General features: G+C 46.5%; 1 protein-coding gene across 1 annotated transcript in view; it reads left to right on the top strand.

Moving 5' to 3' along the window:
• The window catches only part of LOC106610139 (BAH and coiled-coil domain-containing protein 1), a 131,554-nt gene that overhangs the window by 99,244 nt on the left and 12,526 nt on the right, over positions 1–19,784 (top strand). The window contains 6 exon segments of the mRNA XM_045724286.1: positions 3,940–4,106; positions 4,511–4,752; positions 10,980–11,215; positions 11,295–11,474; positions 15,985–16,385; positions 16,575–16,649. Of these exon segments, the coding sequence (XP_045580242.1) occupies positions 3,940–4,106; positions 4,511–4,752; positions 10,980–11,215; positions 11,295–11,474; positions 15,985–16,385; positions 16,575–16,649 (1,301 nt within the window).

Below are 19,784 nucleotides of genomic sequence, written 5' to 3'. Positions count from 1 at the left end.
TGTTTCATACACCCTAATGTTACCTTGTACCACGACAGTCCCAGTCTGTTTCATACACCCTAATGTTACCTTGTACCATGACAGTCCCAGTCTGTTTCATACAGCCTAATGTTACCTTGTACCACGACAGTCCCAGTCTGTTTCATACACCCTAATGTTACCTTATACCATGACAGTCCCAGTCTGTTTCATACAGCCTAATGTTACCTTGTACCACGACAGTCCCAGTCTGTTTCATACACCCTAATGTTACCTTGTACCACGACAGTCCCAGTCTGTTTCATACACCCTAATGTTACCTTGTACCATGACAGTCCCAGTCTGTTTCATACACCCTAATGTTACCTTGTACCATGACAGTCCCAGTCTGTTTCATACACCCTAATGTTACCTTGTACCACGACAGTCCCAGTCTGTTTCATACAGCCTAATGTTACCTTGTACCATGACAGTCCCAGTCTGTTTCATACACCCTAATGTTACCTTGTACCACGACAGTCCCAGTCTGTTTCATACAGCCTAATGTTACCTCGTACCATGACAGTCCCAGTCTGTTTCATACACCCTAATGTTACCTTGTACCATGACAGTCCCAGTCTGTTTCATACACCCTAATGTTACCTTGTACCATGACAGTCCCAGTCTCTTGTAGAGGTTGATTGTTATCATGGTGCTAATAGGGTCGTCTGTCTCTTTGATTTTCAGCTTCCGCCCATTACAGATTCCCTCTTTCTTTATGGATGGGTAGTGAGAGCACACTGCTGAGCGCCATGCATTTGGCTGGTCAGTGAGGAAGATGAGATTACTCACCTCACCGTTTTTGTAGAGGTCTGCGAAAAGGGTTTCTGGCCTCCCCTTTAGTAGTTTCTGTTTAAAAGATTTCCTCGTGTCATTTTTTGCCTCTGGAGGGTAGAGAATGGATTCAGGGCTGAGGGGGAGTGGGGACATGGTGCCTGTGGCTCTGATACTACTGCTGCTGCTGCTCTGTCCTGCTGCCCTGTTGCCATAGCAACTGATTTGTTTGTCTGCTGCTGTTGCTAGCTAGCTCTAATTTAGTTTAAAAAAACAGCAAAAAGAGTGACAAATCTTCACACAAAAAAACAGAAGATATGTTTAAAGTTAGTCCGTGCTCCTTTTTGGTTTACTCACTCAGTTTGGTCATTTGATGTAGTTGTATTAACTCCCCTTGCTAGGTTTGTTCTAGCTCATTTCTTCTGGCTAGCTTGTTAGTCTGCTGGCTAGGTCTTTGTTGTGTAGCTAGCGAGTCAAAACTTCTTAACTTGAGGCGCAAAGTAACTTTTTTTTCTATTCAGACTGAATAGAGTTGTTGTTCATCACTTCTTGTCTGGAATTCTTTTTCGATTAGTGTTTATCTCATTAAAAACAAAAAAATATGAAATATATCAGGAGCTCATGTTGAGCATGACACACTCTCTCTCTCCATCTTCCCCCTCCCTCTTTTTCTCCTTAATAGACTGAGTCAGTACCCTTCTTTCCCCTCTTCTCTCCTCCCTCTCTACCCCTGGAGGGTAAATTGGATTGTGTCCTAGTCGGTAATGAGGAGATGGAGGACAATAAATAGATTCTTAGCCTCTTATTGCTTCTAGTCCTCCTTCTCCTCTGCCTCGTCCTCCTTTCTCCTCTTCCTTCTCCTCTGCCTCATCCTCCTTTCTCCTCCTCCTTCTCCTCTGCCTCGTCCTCCTTTCTCCTCTTCCTTCTCCTCTGCCTCATCCTCCTTTCTCCTCCTCCTTCTCCTCTGCCCCATCCTCCTTTCTCCTCTTCCTTCTCCTCTGCCTCGTCCTCCTTTCTCCTCCTCTGCCTCGTCCTCCTTTCTCCTCCTCCTTCTCCTCTGCCTCGTCCTCCTTTCTCCTCCTCCTTCTCCTCTGCCTCGTCCTCCTTTCTCCTCTTCCTTCTCCTCTGCCTCATCCTCCTTTCTCCTCCTCCTTCTCCTCTGCCTCATCCTCCTTTCTCCTCTTCCTTCTCCTCTGCCTCATCCTCCTTTCTCCTCCTCCTTCTCCTCTGCCTCATCCTCCTTTCTCCTCTTCCTTCTCCTCTGCCTCGTCCTCCTTTCTCCTCCTCTGCCTCGTCCTCCTTTCTCCTCCTCCTTCTCCTCTGCCTCGTCCTCCTTTCTTCTCCTCTGCCTCGTCCTCCCTTCTCCTCTGCCTCATCCTCTCTTATCCTTCTCTTCTGCCTCGTCCTCTCTTCTCCTCCTCCTCTGCCTTGTCTCTCTCTCTCTCTGTCTCTGATGGTATTGGTTAATTCATTATTTCATTAACTCTCTCTTTATCCCACTGTTTCTTACTTTCCCTCTCACTCACACTCTTTCTCTCCATCCCTTACTTTCTGTTCCTTCTCCTTGCCCTCCTCTCTTTTAATATATTATGTGTGCCCTGCCTGTTCTATGGTTTGAGCTTACACACAGCTTTGTAATATTGTAAGTGAATAGCCGTTCAGCTCCAGGGGTCCAGCTGTGAGCGGGTCAGTAGTAAAACCAGACACTGCTCCTTATTGGCCTAGCAGACACACCCCTTTCTCGCTCTTTCTCCTCTATCATCCATCTCTCTCTTCTCTTCTGCCTTCTCCTTTTTTCTCTTGCTACCCCCCCTCTCTTTCTCTTTCTTCATTTTCAACTTAAGGACTTTATTGGCATGGGAGGCATATGTTTACATTACTAAAGCAAGTGAAATAGATAATAAACAAAAGTGAAATAAACAATAAAAAAATGTACAGTAATCATTACACTCACAAAAGTTCCAAAATAATAAAGACATTTCCAATGTCATATTATGTGCAAATAGTTAAAGTACAAAAGGGAAAATAAGTAAACATAAATATGGGTTGTATTTACAATGGTGTTTGATCCTCTCTCTCTCTCTCTCTCTCTCTCTCTCTCTCTCTCTCTCTCTCTCTCTCTCTCTCTCCATCTTCCCCCTCCCTCTCTTTCTCCTTAATAGACTGAGTCAGTACCCTTCTTTCCCCTCTTCTCTCCTCCCTCTCTACCCCTGGAGGGTAAATTGGATTGTGTCCTAGTCGGTAATGAGGAGATGTAGGACAATAAATACATACTTAGCCTTATTGCTTCTCCTCCTTCTCCTCTTCCTTGTCCTCCCTTCTCCTCCTCCTTTTCCTCTACCTTGTCCTCCCTTCTCCTCTGCCTCATCCTCTCTTCTCCTCCTCTTTCTCCTCTGCCTCGTCGTCCCTTCCCCTCCTCCTTCTCCTCTACCTTGTCCTCCCTTCTCCTCCTCCTTCTCCTCTACCTCATCTTCCCTTCTCCTCCCCCTTCTCCTCTACCTTGTCCTCCCTTCTCCTCCTCCTTCTCTCTACCCTGTCCTCACTTCTCATCCTCCCTTCTCATCCTCCCTTCTCTCCTGCCTTATCTTCCCTTCTCCACCTCTTTCTCCTCTGCCTCGTTCTCCCTTCTCCACCTCCCTCCCTCCCTTTGTCTTTATCATCTTCTCTCTCCCTCTACTTTTCTCTTGTGCGCAGCAATTTGACTGTCTTTGCAGCTCAGCGAAATGAACCGGTGTGTGTGTGTGTGTGTGTGTGTGTGTGTGTGTGTGTGTGTGTGTGTGTGTGTGTGTGTGTGTGTGTGTGTGTGTGTGTGTGTGTGTGTGTGTGTGTGTGTGTGTGTGTGCGTGCGTGCTCTGGCTGATCCCTCATGAATATTCTAGTTGATCTGCGGGCGGTGACAATGACAGAGTTAATGACAGTGATAGATGGAGAGACAGCACTCCTTTAGCACTCTCCCTCCTTCTTTCTCTCCGTCTGTCCACCTCTTTCCCTCTCACTCAGCCGATGAGTGTGTGTGTGTGTGTGTGTGTGTGAGATCGTGTGGGTGTGAATGCTATAACTTAGCTAACATTCACCTTGTTTGCCAATCACTTGTTTAGGGGGCGGCAATAGTAAAAAATAATGTAATTATTTTCTCTCTCTCCTCAGGAGAGGACGTTTTGACCTTTGATCTTAGTAGCCTGGCGACCCTGGCTGCGGCTCGCAGTCTGGAGCTTGGGGGAGGAGCTCCAGGGAGGGGGGAGGGGAAACACTGTCCCATCAAGAGGACCTTCAACCTGCGGCGGAAATGCAGCTGGACGCCTCGCCACGAGCCGGTATGTGTGTATGCCTAACCACACATAGAACTTTCCATACACACACATAACTGAACACACACACTCAAATGTGCACACACAGACAGTCCTGTAGGTATACACACTCTACTTGTTTACTCAAACATATAATGCACATGTACAGAATATAACTGTACTGTATATACACAGATACACAGTATATAACGGTACTGTACATACATGTTAAAACACAGTATATAACTGTACTATATATATATGTATATATACACAGATATACAGTATACACTGTACTGTATATACATAGATACACAGTATATAACTGTACTGTATATACACATAGATACACAAGCTACATTTTCTAAGTATCATCACACAGTACAGTTCATTTACAATCTACTATATACTTCATGTCTATCTGTCTGCAGGTGTGTCCGGTGAAGGGTGTCATGGAGACGGTGGATGGGGCGGAGCTAGCGATACGAGTCCAGCTAGCGGAGATCCAGAGACGTTACAAAGAGAAACAGAGAGAACTGACAAAGCTGCAGAGAAAACATGACCGCCAGAAAGCAGAGACCTCTCACAGCCCTGCTCGCAGAGGGCCCGGTCGCCCCCGGAAACGCAAGTCTACCTCCGGTCCCAGCGCCTCAGACGGCCCCAAGAGACTCAGGCGAGTGTCTCCGCAGGGATTCTCCTATCCATTTATTAACTTATACAGGTTTCAAGTTTTAATGTCACATGCACAAATACAGTGAAATGCCTTTCTTGCAAACTCAAAACCCAACAATGCAATAATCAATAACAATGTATTACTAGAAAAATACACACGAGAAATAAGAATAAGAAATATGAAATACACCATAAAGTAACTAACTAAGCATACTATATACAGGAAATATTTGAAAAGTCAGTTCCAATAACATATGTACATTTGCAGGGATACTGGAGTGATGGAGGTAGATATAGGGCGATTAGGCAACAGGATATATGATAAACAGAGTAGCAGCAGCTTGTATGTGAGTGGGTGTGTGGGTGTGTAGAGTCAGTTTAAATGTCTGTGCATATTATGTGTGAGTGAGCAGATGATGGAGTGAGTGACAGTGTGTGTGTTGGAGTGACAGTGTGTGTGAGTATTTAGGGCCTTGTGAATGTCCATAGAGAGTGCAAATATTGAAATAAAAGGTCAATAAAGATACAAGGTAAACTCGGCCCATGTAGCTATTTTGTTAGCTATTTATCAGTTGTATTGCTTGGAGACAGAAGCTGTTCAAGAGCCTGTTGGTGTCAGACTTGTTGCACCGGTACCTCTTGCCCTGTGGCAGCAGAGAAAATAGTCTATGGCTTGGGTGGTTGGGGGTCTTTGACGATTTTCCGGGCCTTGTTTTCACACCGCCTGATATAGAGGTCCTGGATGGCAGGGAGCTCGGTCCCAGTGATGTACTGGGCTGTCCTCACAACCCTCTGTAGCGCTATGCGATTGAGGGCGGTGCTGTTGCCATACCAAACAATGATGCAGCCAGTCAATATGCTCTCAATTGTACAGCTGTAGAACCTTTTAAGGATTTGAGGGCCCATGCCAAACTTTTTCAACCACATCAGAGGGAAGAGGCACTGTCGTGCCTTCTTCATGACTGTGTGTGTGTTTGGACCACTTTAAGTCTTTAGTGATTAGAGGAACATGAAGCTGTTTACATGCTCCACTGTCACCCTGTTGATGTGGATGGGGATGTGCTCGCCCCTACGTTTTCTGTAGTCCACGATCAGCTCCTTGGTCTTGCTGACGTTGAGGGTGAAGTTGTTGCTACGGCACCACACTGCCAGGTCACTGACCTCCTCCCTGTAGGCTGATTCATCGTTGCCGATGATCAGGCCTACTACCGTCGTACCGTCAGGGAACTTGATAATGGTGTTGCAGTGGTGCGTGGCCACACAATCGTGGGTGAATAAGGAGTACAGGAGGGGACTAAGCACACACCCCTGTGGGGCTCCTGTGTTAAGGGTCAGTGTGGTGGAGGTGATGTTGCCTACCCTCACCACCTCAGGTTGGCCCGTCAGGAAGTCCAGGATCCAATTGCAGAGGGAGGTGTTCAGACCCAGAGTCCTAAGCTTTGTGACGAGCTATAGTCAATGAACAGCATTCTCACATAGTTATTCCTCTTATCTAGGTGGGTGAGTGCAGTGTGGAGAGCAATTGAGATTGCGTCATCAATGGATCTGTTGGGGTGGTATGCAAATTAGAGTGGGTCTAGGGTATCTGGGATGGTGGAGTTAATGTGTGCCATAACCAGCCTCTCAAAGCACTTCATGATTACAGAAGTGAGTACTACAGGGCGGCAATCATTGTGGCATGAAGCCTTGATTGTGGTCATTTTAAAACATGTGGGGATTACAGACTGGGACAAGGAGAGGATGAAAATGACCGTGAATATGCCTGCCAGCTGTTCTGCGCATGCTCTGAGAACGCTGGAATACCGTCGTGGCCCGCGGCCTTGCAGGTGTTGACCTGATTAAAGACCCTAAAGGTGTGACGGCCCTCACGCCCGGATCGATGTTGTTGTCAAAGCGTGCATAAAATGCATTGAGTTTGTCTGGTAGAGAGGCATCGTTGGGCAGATCATGGCTGGGTCTTCTTTTGTAATCCGTAGTAGACTGTAGCCCCTGCCACATGTGGCGGGTGTCAGAGCCTGTGTAATTTGATTTCACCTTATTCCTATATTGTCCTTTTGCTCGTTTGATGGCTCTGTGGAGGTCATAGCGGGCCTTCTTGTACTTATTCCTGTCTTCGGCCGTAGCCTCAGCGTTGTCCACGATAGCTCTGTGTGTGGTAATCCTGTCCTTTAGTTTAGCACCAACTTCAGTGTTAATCCAGGGCTTTTGATTGGGGAAGCAGTGAACCTTCACCGTGGGTACAACGTCGCTGATGCATTTTCTATTGAAGCCGGTGACGGAGATGGTTAGCTCGTCGATGTTATCGGTGAAATCTCGAAACATATTCCAGTCAGCGCTAGCAAAGCAGTCCTGTAGCTTACCCTCTGATTCTGGTGACCATTTCTCAACAGAGCGAATCGCTGGTACTTCGAGGGAGGGCCTTGTGTCCTTGCTTGTGGGTAGAATAGCAGTGGTCTAGGACTTTATCGCCTTTAGTGTCATTGGAGATGTGTTGATGGAAGTTGGGCATTAATTAAAATCGCCGGAAACCAGAAAGGCAGCCCCTGGGTGTAGGGTTTCCTGCTTGTTTATAGCCTTGTTCAGTTCTTAAGTGCCAGCTTATTATTTTTATTGTCCTGAGGTGGAATGTATACAGCAGTCATGATAAAAAACAACTGAAAACTCCCTCGAGAGGTAGAAGGGTCGGCATTTGACCATCAGGTATTCCAAGACAGGTGAACAGTGGGTCGACACTTCCACCGTGCTGGAATTACCACACCAGTTGGAGTTGATGAAAAGGCAAACCCCTCCCCCCCTCGATTTCCCCGACTCCACTGTCCTGTCCGCCCGGTGAATGGAGAATCCATCGAGTTGGATAGCCGTGGGGGGTATCTTGTTTGAGAGCCATGTTTCTGAAAAGCAAAGAATATTGCAGTTCCGAGAGTCACCTTGGTAACAAATCCGCGATTAGAGGTCATCCATCTTATTATCGAGTGACTGTACATTAGCCAGTGGAATGGAGGGAAGAGGTGGCCGGTTTTCCCTTCGCCTTAATCTCACCAGGATCCACCCTCTCTTCTCTGTAACGCCGAAAATTGGGTTGGAATTACAGAGGGAGCCCAGGGCAGATGAGTCGAAGTAGAAGCCGGAACTGGGGTAAGTAACTGCCGATCTGATGTTCAAAGTTCTTGTCGGTTGTAAGAAATAATAGAGGATACATTACAGGAAATAGAGTCAAAATAAAGGACAAAATAATCACAGAAAAGCTGTCTTGGGTCAGAGCTTGTAAAACGACAGCCATCCAGTACGGCGCCATCTTGGTTTTTCCTTATATGTAGGACTATAGGAAATATTGTTGCCTGAGATGAACCTTGTTGAGCTTCTTTATAAGAGGAACTGCTGCCTCTCTCTTTCGCTCTCTCTTACACACGCACACACACACACACACACACCATATTTATCACTCCATTGATTATGTCCTGACCCCCTCTCACCCTCAGCACATATTAATATGGACAAAGTCCCCATGTAGACTTATCACAGTGATGAATGACTCTACAACCCCCTCTTCTTACACGCGCGCGCACACACACACACACACACACACACACACACACACACACACACACACACACACACACACACACACACACACACACACACACACACACACACACACACACACACACAAGCACATGATTACAAAGCAAATCCCCTAATGCCCTACACAGTGTTAAATTCCAGTGTTAGGTCATCATATTGATGGATGTGTTTTCTGGCTGTGCTCCACCTATGATAACGTGAGAAACTGATTAAACAAGCACAACGTTTATCACGGTTACCACAGTGATTACAACACAGCAATGAAAAATGACAACACACACACGAACACACATGCACACATACACACAGACGACACACACACACAACACACACACACAACACACACATCCCATATTTGTTTAATTACTGGAGCTGGCTGGTATGTGACAGGGTGTATTTTTTAATTAATTAATTCATGAGTGTGGTATCATTAGTGTATTCCTTAATCTTTGAGAGAGACAGAGAGTGTGTGAGAGAGAGAGAGAGAGAGTTTCTCTAGCAACTGGTCTGTTGGTGGCAGTACTTGTTGGCATCGGTGTTGGAGAGAGGAAAAAGGGGAAGACTGTTGTTATAGTAATTACATTCTCTGTTGATTTTACATCATTCTACATCAACCAACTGCCCTTGTCCCCTCTTCACATACTCTCCTTCCAGTGAGGATGTGACTGAGGGCTATCGCTGGGGCTTAGGGACTGACTGGGGGTCAAAGGTTGAAAGGAGAGGTCAGGGGGTGATGGCGACAGACAGGTTAGGGCTGGGCCATGGAGGGTTGATGTGTGGGATGGGAATGAGGGGTATGGGTAGGGTTGCAAAATTCCGGAAACTTTCAATAAATTCCCTGGATTTCCTGCTTATTCCGTACGGATTCCAGGAATCCTCCAACCCGGGATTTCTGGAAAATCAGGGAATTTATTGATGGTTCCCGGAATTTTGCAACCCTAGGTATGGGTGATGAGGCAGTTTGTTAGGGGGAGTTTAGGGGGGTTCAGGAATCTGGCTTCTCTGTAGATCCTGACTTCAGCAGGAAGCTGGCTTCTCTGTAGATCTTGTCTTCAGCAGGAAGCTGGCTTCTCTGTAGATCCTGACCTCAGCAGGAAGCTGGCTTCTCTGTACATCCTGACTTCAGCAGGAAGCTGGCTCTCTGTAGATCCTGACTTCAGCAGGAAGCTGGCTTCTCTGTAGATCCTGACCTCAGCAGGAAGCTGGCTTCTCTGTAGATCCTGACCTCAGCAGGAAGCTGGCTTCTCTGTAGATCCTGACCTCAGCAGGAAGCTGGCTTCTCTGTAGATCCTGACCTCAGCAGGAAGCTGGCTTCTCTGTAGATCCTGACCTCAGCAGGAAGCTGGCTTCTCTGTAGATCCTGACTTCAGCAGGAAGCTGGCTTCTCTGTAGATCCTGACTTCAGCAGGAAGCTGGCTTCTCTGTAGATCCTGACCTCAGCAGGAAGCTGGCTTCTCTGTAGATCCTGACCTCAGCAGATCAGTGTTGCCTTTCTTTTTGTCTGACTGTTTGAGATGACAATTCAACCAGGTGGTATTTCTCTCAGGTTGCACATTACACATCCTATCTTCCCCTCCTCATTTTCATGGTCCTCCTTTCCTCCACTCATTCCCTGCTTAATCCTCTCCTCTCCCTTCTCCCTTTACTCCGCTCCTTCCCCAACTCTATCTATTTCCCTCCTTTCTCCCTCCTCCCTGCCTCCCTCCCCCTCCCTGCATCCATCCATCCCTGCCTCCCTTATTTCTTCCTCCCTCCGTCATTTAATCCTCCCTTCCTCCTCCTTCCCTCCCTCCTCCTTCCCTCTCTTTTCCTTGAAGGGAGATGCTGAGCTCTGAGGGAATATAGGATTCACCTGCCTCAAGACACCAGCTGCTCATAGCAGTGTGTGTGTGTGTGTGTGTGTGTGTGTGTGTGTGTGTGTGTGTGTGTGTGTGTGTGTGTGTGTGTGTGTGTGTGTGTGTGTGTGTGTGTGTGTGTGTGTGTGTGTGTGTGCATGCATTTGAGAGAGAAAAAGAGAGACAGAGAGACAGAGACTGGGAGGGAAAGAGAGAGAGGTGGATAGAAAGAGAAAAAGGGTAGTGGAGTTCAATGGAGGTGTTCATCCATCCAGCCCTGGAGCAGGAAGTGGTGGTGTTCAATAGAGGTGTTCATCCATCCAGCCCTGGAGCAGGAAGTGGTGGTGTTCAATAGAGGTGTTCATCCATCCAGCCCTGGAGCAGGAAGTGGTGGTGTTCAATAGAGGTGTTCATCCATCCAGCCCTGGAGCTTAGGTCAACGGACAGACTCCCCCTGAGACTGCCTTGTCTCTCTCTCTGTTTTCCTTCAGTAGCTGCCAGCTATTTTTCCCTTTTTCTTGTGGTTATTCATCAGGGTCTCATATTCACACTCCTCTTGGATATTTCAGAGTTTACCGACAGAAGTCTTTCTATTCCAAACACAGCGTCCGCACTGGAAAGGAACCCCCCTCTTTCTCTACTCATCAAAGGCTAGACAGAGAGAAGGAGAAGACCAGATGACCTGTTACTGTTTCTTTGACCTTCTTTGTTTTTTTTGTTTGTTTGTTTCTAAAATCCAACTCTCTCTTCTTCGTGTGTTTGTCTCTCCATCTTTTCTAAAATCCAACTTTCTCTTCTTTGTGTTATTCAGGGTGGAGGATTATGAAGCAGAAGGGGGTGGAGAGAAGCGGAGGAAGACGATGACTAATCATGGCTTCCTCACGAGGAGGAGAGGTCGTCCCAGCCTGAGCTCCCGACTAGCACGGAGGGTGACCCAGCTGAAGCAGAAGGTTGTGGCCCAGAGAGGTGCACCGTCAGGGGGCATGCACCGCCGCAGACGGGACCCTAGACCTGGATCCCATGCAAACTGCAGAGAGAGTGACACAGGTACAACACAAACACACGTAAACCTTGTACCACATACACTCCCTGACACTAACACACCCATCTCTCCATGTTCACCCAGCAGCCGATACATCCAGTAACCAGCAGGACTGGGTGCCCAATCAGAGGGTGAGGAGAAAGAGAGGTCGGCCAAGGGTCAAACTGGGCGGACCTTCGACCAGAGTCCTCCTCGGAGGAGGTGTGGCCTCTGTGAAGCAGGAAATTAACGAGGGGAAGAGCAACAGCGAGAGCTCAGGCCAGGGTAAGTTACGTCTCAGTGAGATGTCTCCCGGCTGTGTGTGTGTGTGTTTGTGTGTTTGTTAGAGAGTGAGATGTCTTCCATCACGGTGGCCTCCTCTCACTTCCCGGCTCGTCTGTCACACCATTAAAACCGTTAATGGCTGCCCACTGGCATACTGCCCCCAAAACCACACTGTAACGTGAACCCCAATATCGCCTCTTTTAGAATGTCACACCCCTGTCGCCCCTCCTGCAACCCCTCAACCCAACAACCAGACGCAATGTCCCCCTTCCCCAATAATCTCAAATTGATGTGGCCCTATTGTGTACGTCCTGTGTGTGTGTGTGCGTGTGTGTGAGAGAGTGTTGATGAGAACGTTGTGTAAATGTCAAGTGTGTCATCGACGTCTCGACACCCGACACGACCCCTTTAGTCAGACACACACAGCTGCCAATAAAGATCTGATCTGTGAGTGTGTATGAGTGTGTGCGTGTGTGTGCTTGCATGCGTGTGTGCGTGATTGAATGTGTGTGCATGCATTTGTGTCTGTGTGTGTGTACTGATGTTTGTCTGTCCATGAGAAAGACAGGACCATTGGGTTTCCTTGACCGCAGTTATTGAAAAGGCCATAGATATCTGGGTGGCTAACTGACCATAGTAGTGTGTTCTACAGTATATACACTGCTCAAAAAAATAAAGGGAACACTAAAATAACACATCCTAGATCTGAATGAATGAAATAATCTTATTAAATACTTTTTTCTTTACATAGTTGAATGTGCTGACAACAAAATCACACAAAAATGATCAATGGAAATCCAATTTATCAACCCATGGAGGTCTTGATTTGGAGTCACACTCAAAATTAAAGTGGAAAACCACACTACAGGCTGATCCAACTTTGATGTAATGTCCTTCAAACAAGTCAAAATGAAGCTCAGTAGTGTGTGTGGCCTCCACGTGCCTGTATGACCTCCCTACAACGCCTGGGCATGCTCCTGATGAGGTGGCGGATGGTCTCCTGAGGGATCTCCTCCCAGACCTGGACTAAAGCATCCGCCAACTCCTGGACAGTCTGTGGTGCAACGTGGCGTTGGTGGATGGAGCGAGATATGATGTCCCAGATGTGCTGAATTGAATTCAGGTCTGGGGAACGGGCGGGCCAGTCCATAGCATCAATGCCTTCCTCTTGCAGGAACTGCTGACACACTCCAGCCACATGAGGTCTAGCATTGTCTTGCATTAGGAGGAACCCAGGGCCAACCGCACCAGCATATGGTCTCACAAGGGGTCTGAGGATCTCATCTCGGTACCTAATGGCAGTCAGGCTACCTCTGGCGAGCACATGGAGGGCTGTGCGGCCCCCCAAAGAAATGCCACCCCACACCATGACTGACCCACTGCCAAACCGGTCATGCTGGAGGATGTTGCAGGCAGCAGAACGTTCTCCACGGTGTCTCCAGACTCTGTCACGTCTGTCACATGTGCTCAGTGTGAACCTGCTTTCATCTGTGAAGAGCACAGGGCGCCAGTGGCAAATTTGTCAATCTTGGTGTTCTCTGGCAAATGCCAAACGTCCTGCACGGTGTTGGGCTGTAAGCACAACCCCCACCTGTGGACGTCGGGCCCTCATAGCACCCTCATGCAGTCTGTTTCTGACCGTTTGAGCAGACACATGCACATTTGTGGCCTGCTGGAGGTCATTTTGCAGGGCTCTGTCAGTGCTCCTCCTGCTCCTCCTTGCACAGAGGCGGAGGTAGCGGTCCTGCTGCTGGGTTTTTGCCCTCCTACGGCCTCCTCCACGTCTCCTGATGTACTGGCCTGTCTCCTGGTAGCGCCTCCATGCTCTGGACACTACGCTGACAGACACAGCAAACCTTCTTGCCACAGCTCGCATTGATGTGCCATCCTGGATGAGCTGCACTACCTGAGCCACTTGTGTGGGTTGTAGACTCCATCTCATGCTACCACTAGAGTGAAAGCACCGCCAGCATTCAAAAGTGACCAAAACATCAGCCAGGAAGCGAGAAGTGGTCTGTGGTCACCACCTGCAGAACCACTCCTTTATTGGGGGTGTCTTGCTAATTGCCTATAATTTCCACCTATTGTCTATTCCATTTGCACAACAGCATGTTACATTTATTGTCAATCAGTGTTGCTTCCTAAGTGGACAGTTTGATTTCACAGAAGTGTGATTGACTTGGAGTTACATTGTGTTGTTTAAGTGTTCCCTTTATTTTTTTGAGCAGTGTATATACAGTGGGGGGAAAAAGTATTTGATCCCCTGCTGATTTTGTACGTTTTCCCACTGACAAAGAAAGGATCCGTCTATAATTTGAATGGTAGGTTTATTTGAACAGTGAGAGACAGAATAACAACAAAAATATCCAGAAAAACGCATGTCAATAATGTTATAAATTGATTTGCATTTTAATGAGGGAAATAAGTATTTGACCCCCTCTCAATCAGAAAGATTTCTGGCTCCCAGGTGTCTTTTATACAGGTAACGAGCTGAGATTAGGAGCACACTCTTAAAGGGAGTGCTCCTAACCGCAGCTTGTTACCTATAAAAGAGATGCCTGTCCACAGAAGCAATCAATCAATCAATCAGATTCCAAACTCTCCACCATGGCCAAGACCAAAGAGTTCTCCAAGGATGTCAGGGACAAGATTGTAGACCTACACAAGGCTGGAATGGGCTACAAGACCATCGCCAAGCAGCTTGGTGAGAAGGTGGCAACATTTGGTGCGATTATTCGCAAATGGAAGAAACACAAAAGAACTGTCAATATCCCTCGGCCTGGGGCTCCATGCAAGATCTCACCTCGTGGAGTTGCAATGATCATGAGAACGGTGAGGAATCAGCCCAGAACTACATGGGAGGATCTTGTCAATGATCTCAAGGCAGCTGGGACCATAGTAACCAAGAAAACAATTGGTAACACACTACGCCGTGAAGGACTGAAATCCTGCAGCGCCCGCAAGGTCCCCCTGCTCAAGAATACATATACATGCCCGTCTGAAGTTTGCCAATGAACATCTGAATGAATCAGAGGACAACTGGTGAAAGTGTTGTGGTCAGATGAGACCAAAATGGAGCTCTTTGGCATCAACTCAACTCGCCGTGTTTGGAGGAGGAGGAATGCTGCCTATGACCCCAAGAACACCATCTCCACCGTCAAACATGGAGGTGGAAGCATTATGCTTTGGGGGGGGGTTTCTGCTAAGGGGACAGGACAACTTCACCGCATCAAAGGGACGATGGACGGGGCCATGTACCATCAAATCTTGGGTGAGAACCTCCTTCCCTCAGCCAGGGCATTGAAAATGGGTCGTGGATGGGTATTCCAGCATGACAATAACCCAAAACACACGGCCAAGGCAACAAAGGAGTGGCTCAAGAAGAAGCACATTAAGGTCCTGGAGTGGCCTAGCCAGTCTCCAGACCTTAATCCCATAGAAAATCTGTGGAGGGAGCTGAAGGTTCGAGTTGCCAAACGTCAGCCTCGAAACCTTAATGACTTGGAGAAGATCTGCAAAGAGGAGTGGGACAAAATCCCTCCTGAGATGTGTGCAAACCTGGTGGCCAACTACAAGAAACGTCTGACCTCTGTGATTGCCAACAAGGGTTTTGCCACCAAGTACTGAGTCATTTTTTGCAGATGGGTCAAATACTTATTTCCCTCATTAAAATTCAAATCATTTTATAACATTTTTGGATTTTTTTGTTCTTATTCTGTCTCTCACTGTTCAAACAAATCTGTCTCTCACTGTTCAAATAAACCTACCATTAAAATTATAGACTGATCATTTCTTTGTAAGTGGGCAAACGTACAAAATCATCAGAGGATCAAATACTTTCCCCCCCACTGTATACTGTAGAACACACTACTATGGTCAGCACAGATAAGCAGTGTTTGTCTTCACTGCCTCTCTGTGCTGTGTGATAGTTTGTGTGGTGCCTTCACTGCCTCTGTGCTGTGTGATAGTTTGTGTGGTGTCTTCACTGCCTCTGTGCTGTGTGATAGTTTGTGTGGTGTCTTCACTGCCTCTCTGTGCTGTGTGATAGTTTGTGTGGTGTCTTCACTGCCTCTCTGTGCTGTGTGATAGTTTGTGTGGTGTCTTCACTGCCTCTCTGTGCTGTGTGATAGTTTGTGTGGTGTCTTCACTGCCTCTCTGTGCTGTGTGATAGTTTGTGTGGTGTCTTCACTGCCTCTCTGTGCTGTGTGATAGTTTGTGTGGTGTCTTCACTGCCTCTCTGTGCTGTGTGATAGTTTGTGTGGTGTCTTCACTGCCTCTCTGTGCTGTGTGATAGTTTGTGTGGTGTCTTCACTGCCTCTCTGTGCTGTGTGATAGTTTGTGTGGTGTCTTCACTGCCTCTCTGTGATAGTTTGTTGCCTAAAGGCTAAAGGCCACTGAGTTATTTTACGATATAGCTACTCTACACTGTCATCATATGATTGAGATGGTCGTGCCACAACTGATCTCCAGACAGTTTCTAATGTATTATATTGATCCCTTGATCCCACAGAGGAGGAAGAGGAGAGGCGCTATGACAGCGACGAAGGAATCAATGACGTAAATACAACGATACCATTCTCCAAAGACACGCCAACAAACTCTGCTGCGACTGGCCCAGCCGCTAAGCTTCAAGCCAATCAGAAAGCCAGGAGCAAGGAGGAGAGGCAAGGTGATGATGTGAGCATGCCCAGTGTGGCACTGAGGAGGAGAGGAGCCCCCTGCAGGCCGGGCCCTGCTACTGCAGATGGGAGATGCTCAGAGCTCCAGGAGCCACAAGGGGCTAGGAGAGAACCTGTACCCAGCTGGAGAGTCTCGTTAGTGGGCAACAGCCTCCAGGACAGCAGGGGGGTCCAGGGACCAGTGGCAGAGGCCAAGAGGAAGATCTCGGGACAACAAAGCTATCTGGGAAAGGTGAGGTGGGAGAATGGAAGGACCCGTGGGGGGGGGTCTCTAGGTTCATCAAAAATAGCTTCCTCCTCTGTTCAAATCTCCCTCAACTACTTGAGACAGTTAAGATGCACGTGTTACGGTGTCTCCCTAGCTACATGGTGATCATGATCATTGTCTATAATACTAACCTGTCCTGTGTGGTTTTTCCAGAGGAGAGGCTGCTGGCTGGAGACTGAGACCCAGAGAGAGGACACCACCAGGGGCAGGAGGAGCAGGAAGAAGCAGGTGGGGATGGGGGTCAGAATGGGCATGGTGGAGGGGGGGAAGGAGAGATAGGGGAAACCAGAAAGAGGCAGTGAGGAACAGGAAATGACAGTTGGTGGAGAGGTCGAATCCTGAGTAGAAACAACAGGGAGAGTACAGTGGAAGAGAGAGGTGGTGTGACTAGAGGGCATTCAGATCAGCAGCAGTTGGAACAGAGATAATGTTAGGCAGTTGGAACAGAGATAATGTTAGGCAGTTGGAACAGAGATAATCTTTGTTCCAACTGCCTAACATTATCTCTGTTCCAACTGCCTAACATCATCTCTGTTCCAACTGCCTAACATTATCTCTGTTCCAACTGCCTAACATCATCTCTGTTCCAACTGCCTAACATTATCTCTGTTCCAACTGCCTAACATCATCTCTGTTCCAACTGCCTAACATCATCTCTGTTCCAACTGCTTAACATCATCACTGTTCCAACTGCTTAACATCATCTCTGTTTAAACTACCTAACATAATCTTTGTTCCAACTGCCTAACATTATGTTAGGTAGTTTAAACAGAGATGATGTTAACCTCTCTAGAAATCGTCCCACCTACTCAACAGCCAGTTGAATCCCGTGGTGCGTTATACAAATACCTTAGAAATGCTATTACTTCAATTTCTCAAACTATTTTACACCATTTTAAAGACAAGACTCTCGTTAATCTAACCACACTGTCCGATTTCAAAAAGGCTTTACAACGAAAGCAAAACATTAGATTATGTCAGCAGAGTACCCAGCCAGAAATAATCAGACACCCATTTTTCAAGCTAGCATATAATGTCACATAAACCCAAACCACAGCTAAATGCAGCACTAACCTTTGATGATCTTCATCAGATGACAACCCTAGGACATTATGTTATACAATACATGCATGTTTTGTTCAATCAAGTTCATATTTATATCAAAAAACAGCTTTTTACATTAGCATGTGACGTTCAGAACTAGCATACCCCCCGCAAACTTCCGGTGAATTTACTAAATTACTCACGATAAACGTTCACAAAAAAATAACAATTATTTTAAGAATTATAGATACAGAACTCCTCTATGCACTCGCTATGTCCGATTTTAAAATAGCTTTTCGGTGAAAGCACATTTTGCAATATTCTCAGTAGATAGCCCGGCATCACAGGGCTAGCTATTTAGACACCCACCAAGTTTAGCACTCACCAAAATCAGATTTACTATAAGAAAAATGTTATTACCTTTGCTGTCTTCGTCAGAATGCACTCCCATGACTTCTACTTCAATAACAAATGTTGGTTTGGTTCAAAATAATCCATAGTTATGTTCAAATATCCTCTGTTTTGTTCGTGCGTTCAAGACACTATCCGAATGGTAAAGAAGGGTGACGCGCACGACGCATTTCGTGACAAAAAAATTCTAAATATTCCATTACCGTACTTCGAAGCATGTCAACCGCTGTTTAAAATCAATTTTTATGCCATTTTTCTCGTAAAAAAGCGATAATATTCCGACCGGGAATCTGTGTTTAGGTTCAAAGACGATAGAAAATAAAAACATGGGGTCGACTCGTGCACGCGCCTCAGCCCATTGTCCTCTGATAGAGCACTTGCCAAAAGCGCTAATGTGTTTCAGCCTGGGGCTGGAATTACATCATTCAGCTTTTTCCCGCCTTCTGAGAGCCTATGGGAGCCGTAGGAAGTGTCACGTTACAGCAAAGATCCTCAGTCTTCAATAAACAGAGTCAAGAAGCTCAAGGAATGGTCAGACAGGCCACTTCCTGTAAGTCATCTTCTCAGGTTTTTGCCTGCCATATGAGTTCTGTTATACTCACAGACACCATTCAAACAGTTTTAGAAACTTTAGGGTGTTTTCTATCCAAAGCCAATAATTATATGCATATTCTAGTTACTGGGCAGGAGTAGTAACCAGATTAAATCGGGTACGTTTTTTATCCGGCCGTGTAAATACTGCCCCCTACCCCCAACAGGTTAAGCAGTTGAAACAGTGATGATGTTAGGCAGTTGGAACAGAGATGATGTTAGGCAGTTGGAACAGAGATGATGTTAAGCAGTTGGAACAGAGATGATGTTAGGCAGTTGGAACAGAGATAACGTTAGGCAGTTGGAACAGAGATAACGTTAGGCAGTTGGAACAGAGATAATATTAGGCAGTTGGAACAGAGATGATGTTAGGCAGTTGGAACAGTGATGATGTTAGGTAGTTGGAACAGAGATGATGTTAAGCAGTTGGAACAGTGATAATGTTAGGCAGTTGGAACAGAGATGATGTTAGGCAGTTGGATCAGAGATGATGTTAGGCAGTTGGAACAGAGATAACGTTAGGCAGTTGGAACAGAGATAACGTTAGGCAGTTGGAACAGAGATAATATTAGGCAGTTGGAACAGAGATGATGTTAGGCAGTTGGAACAGTGATGATGTTAGGTAGTTGGAACAGAGATGATGTTAGGCAGTTGGAACAGAGATGATGTTAGGTAGTTGGAACAGAGATAACGTTAGGCAGTTGGAACAGAGATAACGTTAGGCAGTTGGAACAGAGATAATATTAGGCAGTTGGAACAGTGATGATGTTAGGTAGTTGGAACAGAAATGATGTTAGGCAGTTGGAACAGTGATGATGTTAGGTAGTTGGAACAGAGATGATGTTAGGCAGTTGGAACAGAGATGATGTTAGGTAGTTGGAACAGAGATAATGTTAGGCAGTTGGAACAGAGATAACGTTAGGCAGTTGGAACAGAGATAACGTTAGGCAGTTGGAACAGAGATAATATTAGGCAGTTGGAACAGAGATGATGTTAGGCAGTTGGAACAGTGATGATGTTAGGTAGTTGGAACAGAGATGATGTTAAGCAGTTGGAACAGAGATGATGTTAGGCAGTTGGAACAGAGATGATGTTAGGCAGTTGGAACAGAGATAACGTTAGGCAGTTGGAACAGAGATAACGTTAGGCAGTTGGAACAGAGATAATATTAGGCAGTTGGAACAGAGATGATGTTAGGCAGTTGGAACAGAGATGATGTTAGGCAGTTGGAACAGAGATAATGTTAGGCAGTTGGAACAGAGATAATGTTAGGCAGTTAGAACAGAGATGATGTTAGGCAGTTGGAACAGAGATGAT

The sequence above is a fragment of the Salmo salar genome, chromosome ssa01, assembly GCF_905237065.1.
Source record: "Salmo salar chromosome ssa01, Ssal_v3.1, whole genome shotgun sequence".
NCBI lineage: Eukaryota > Metazoa > Chordata > Actinopteri > Salmoniformes > Salmonidae > Salmo > Salmo salar.
The sequence above is the reverse complement of the archived record's forward strand: the minus strand, read 5'-3'. Positions and strand labels throughout refer to the sequence as shown.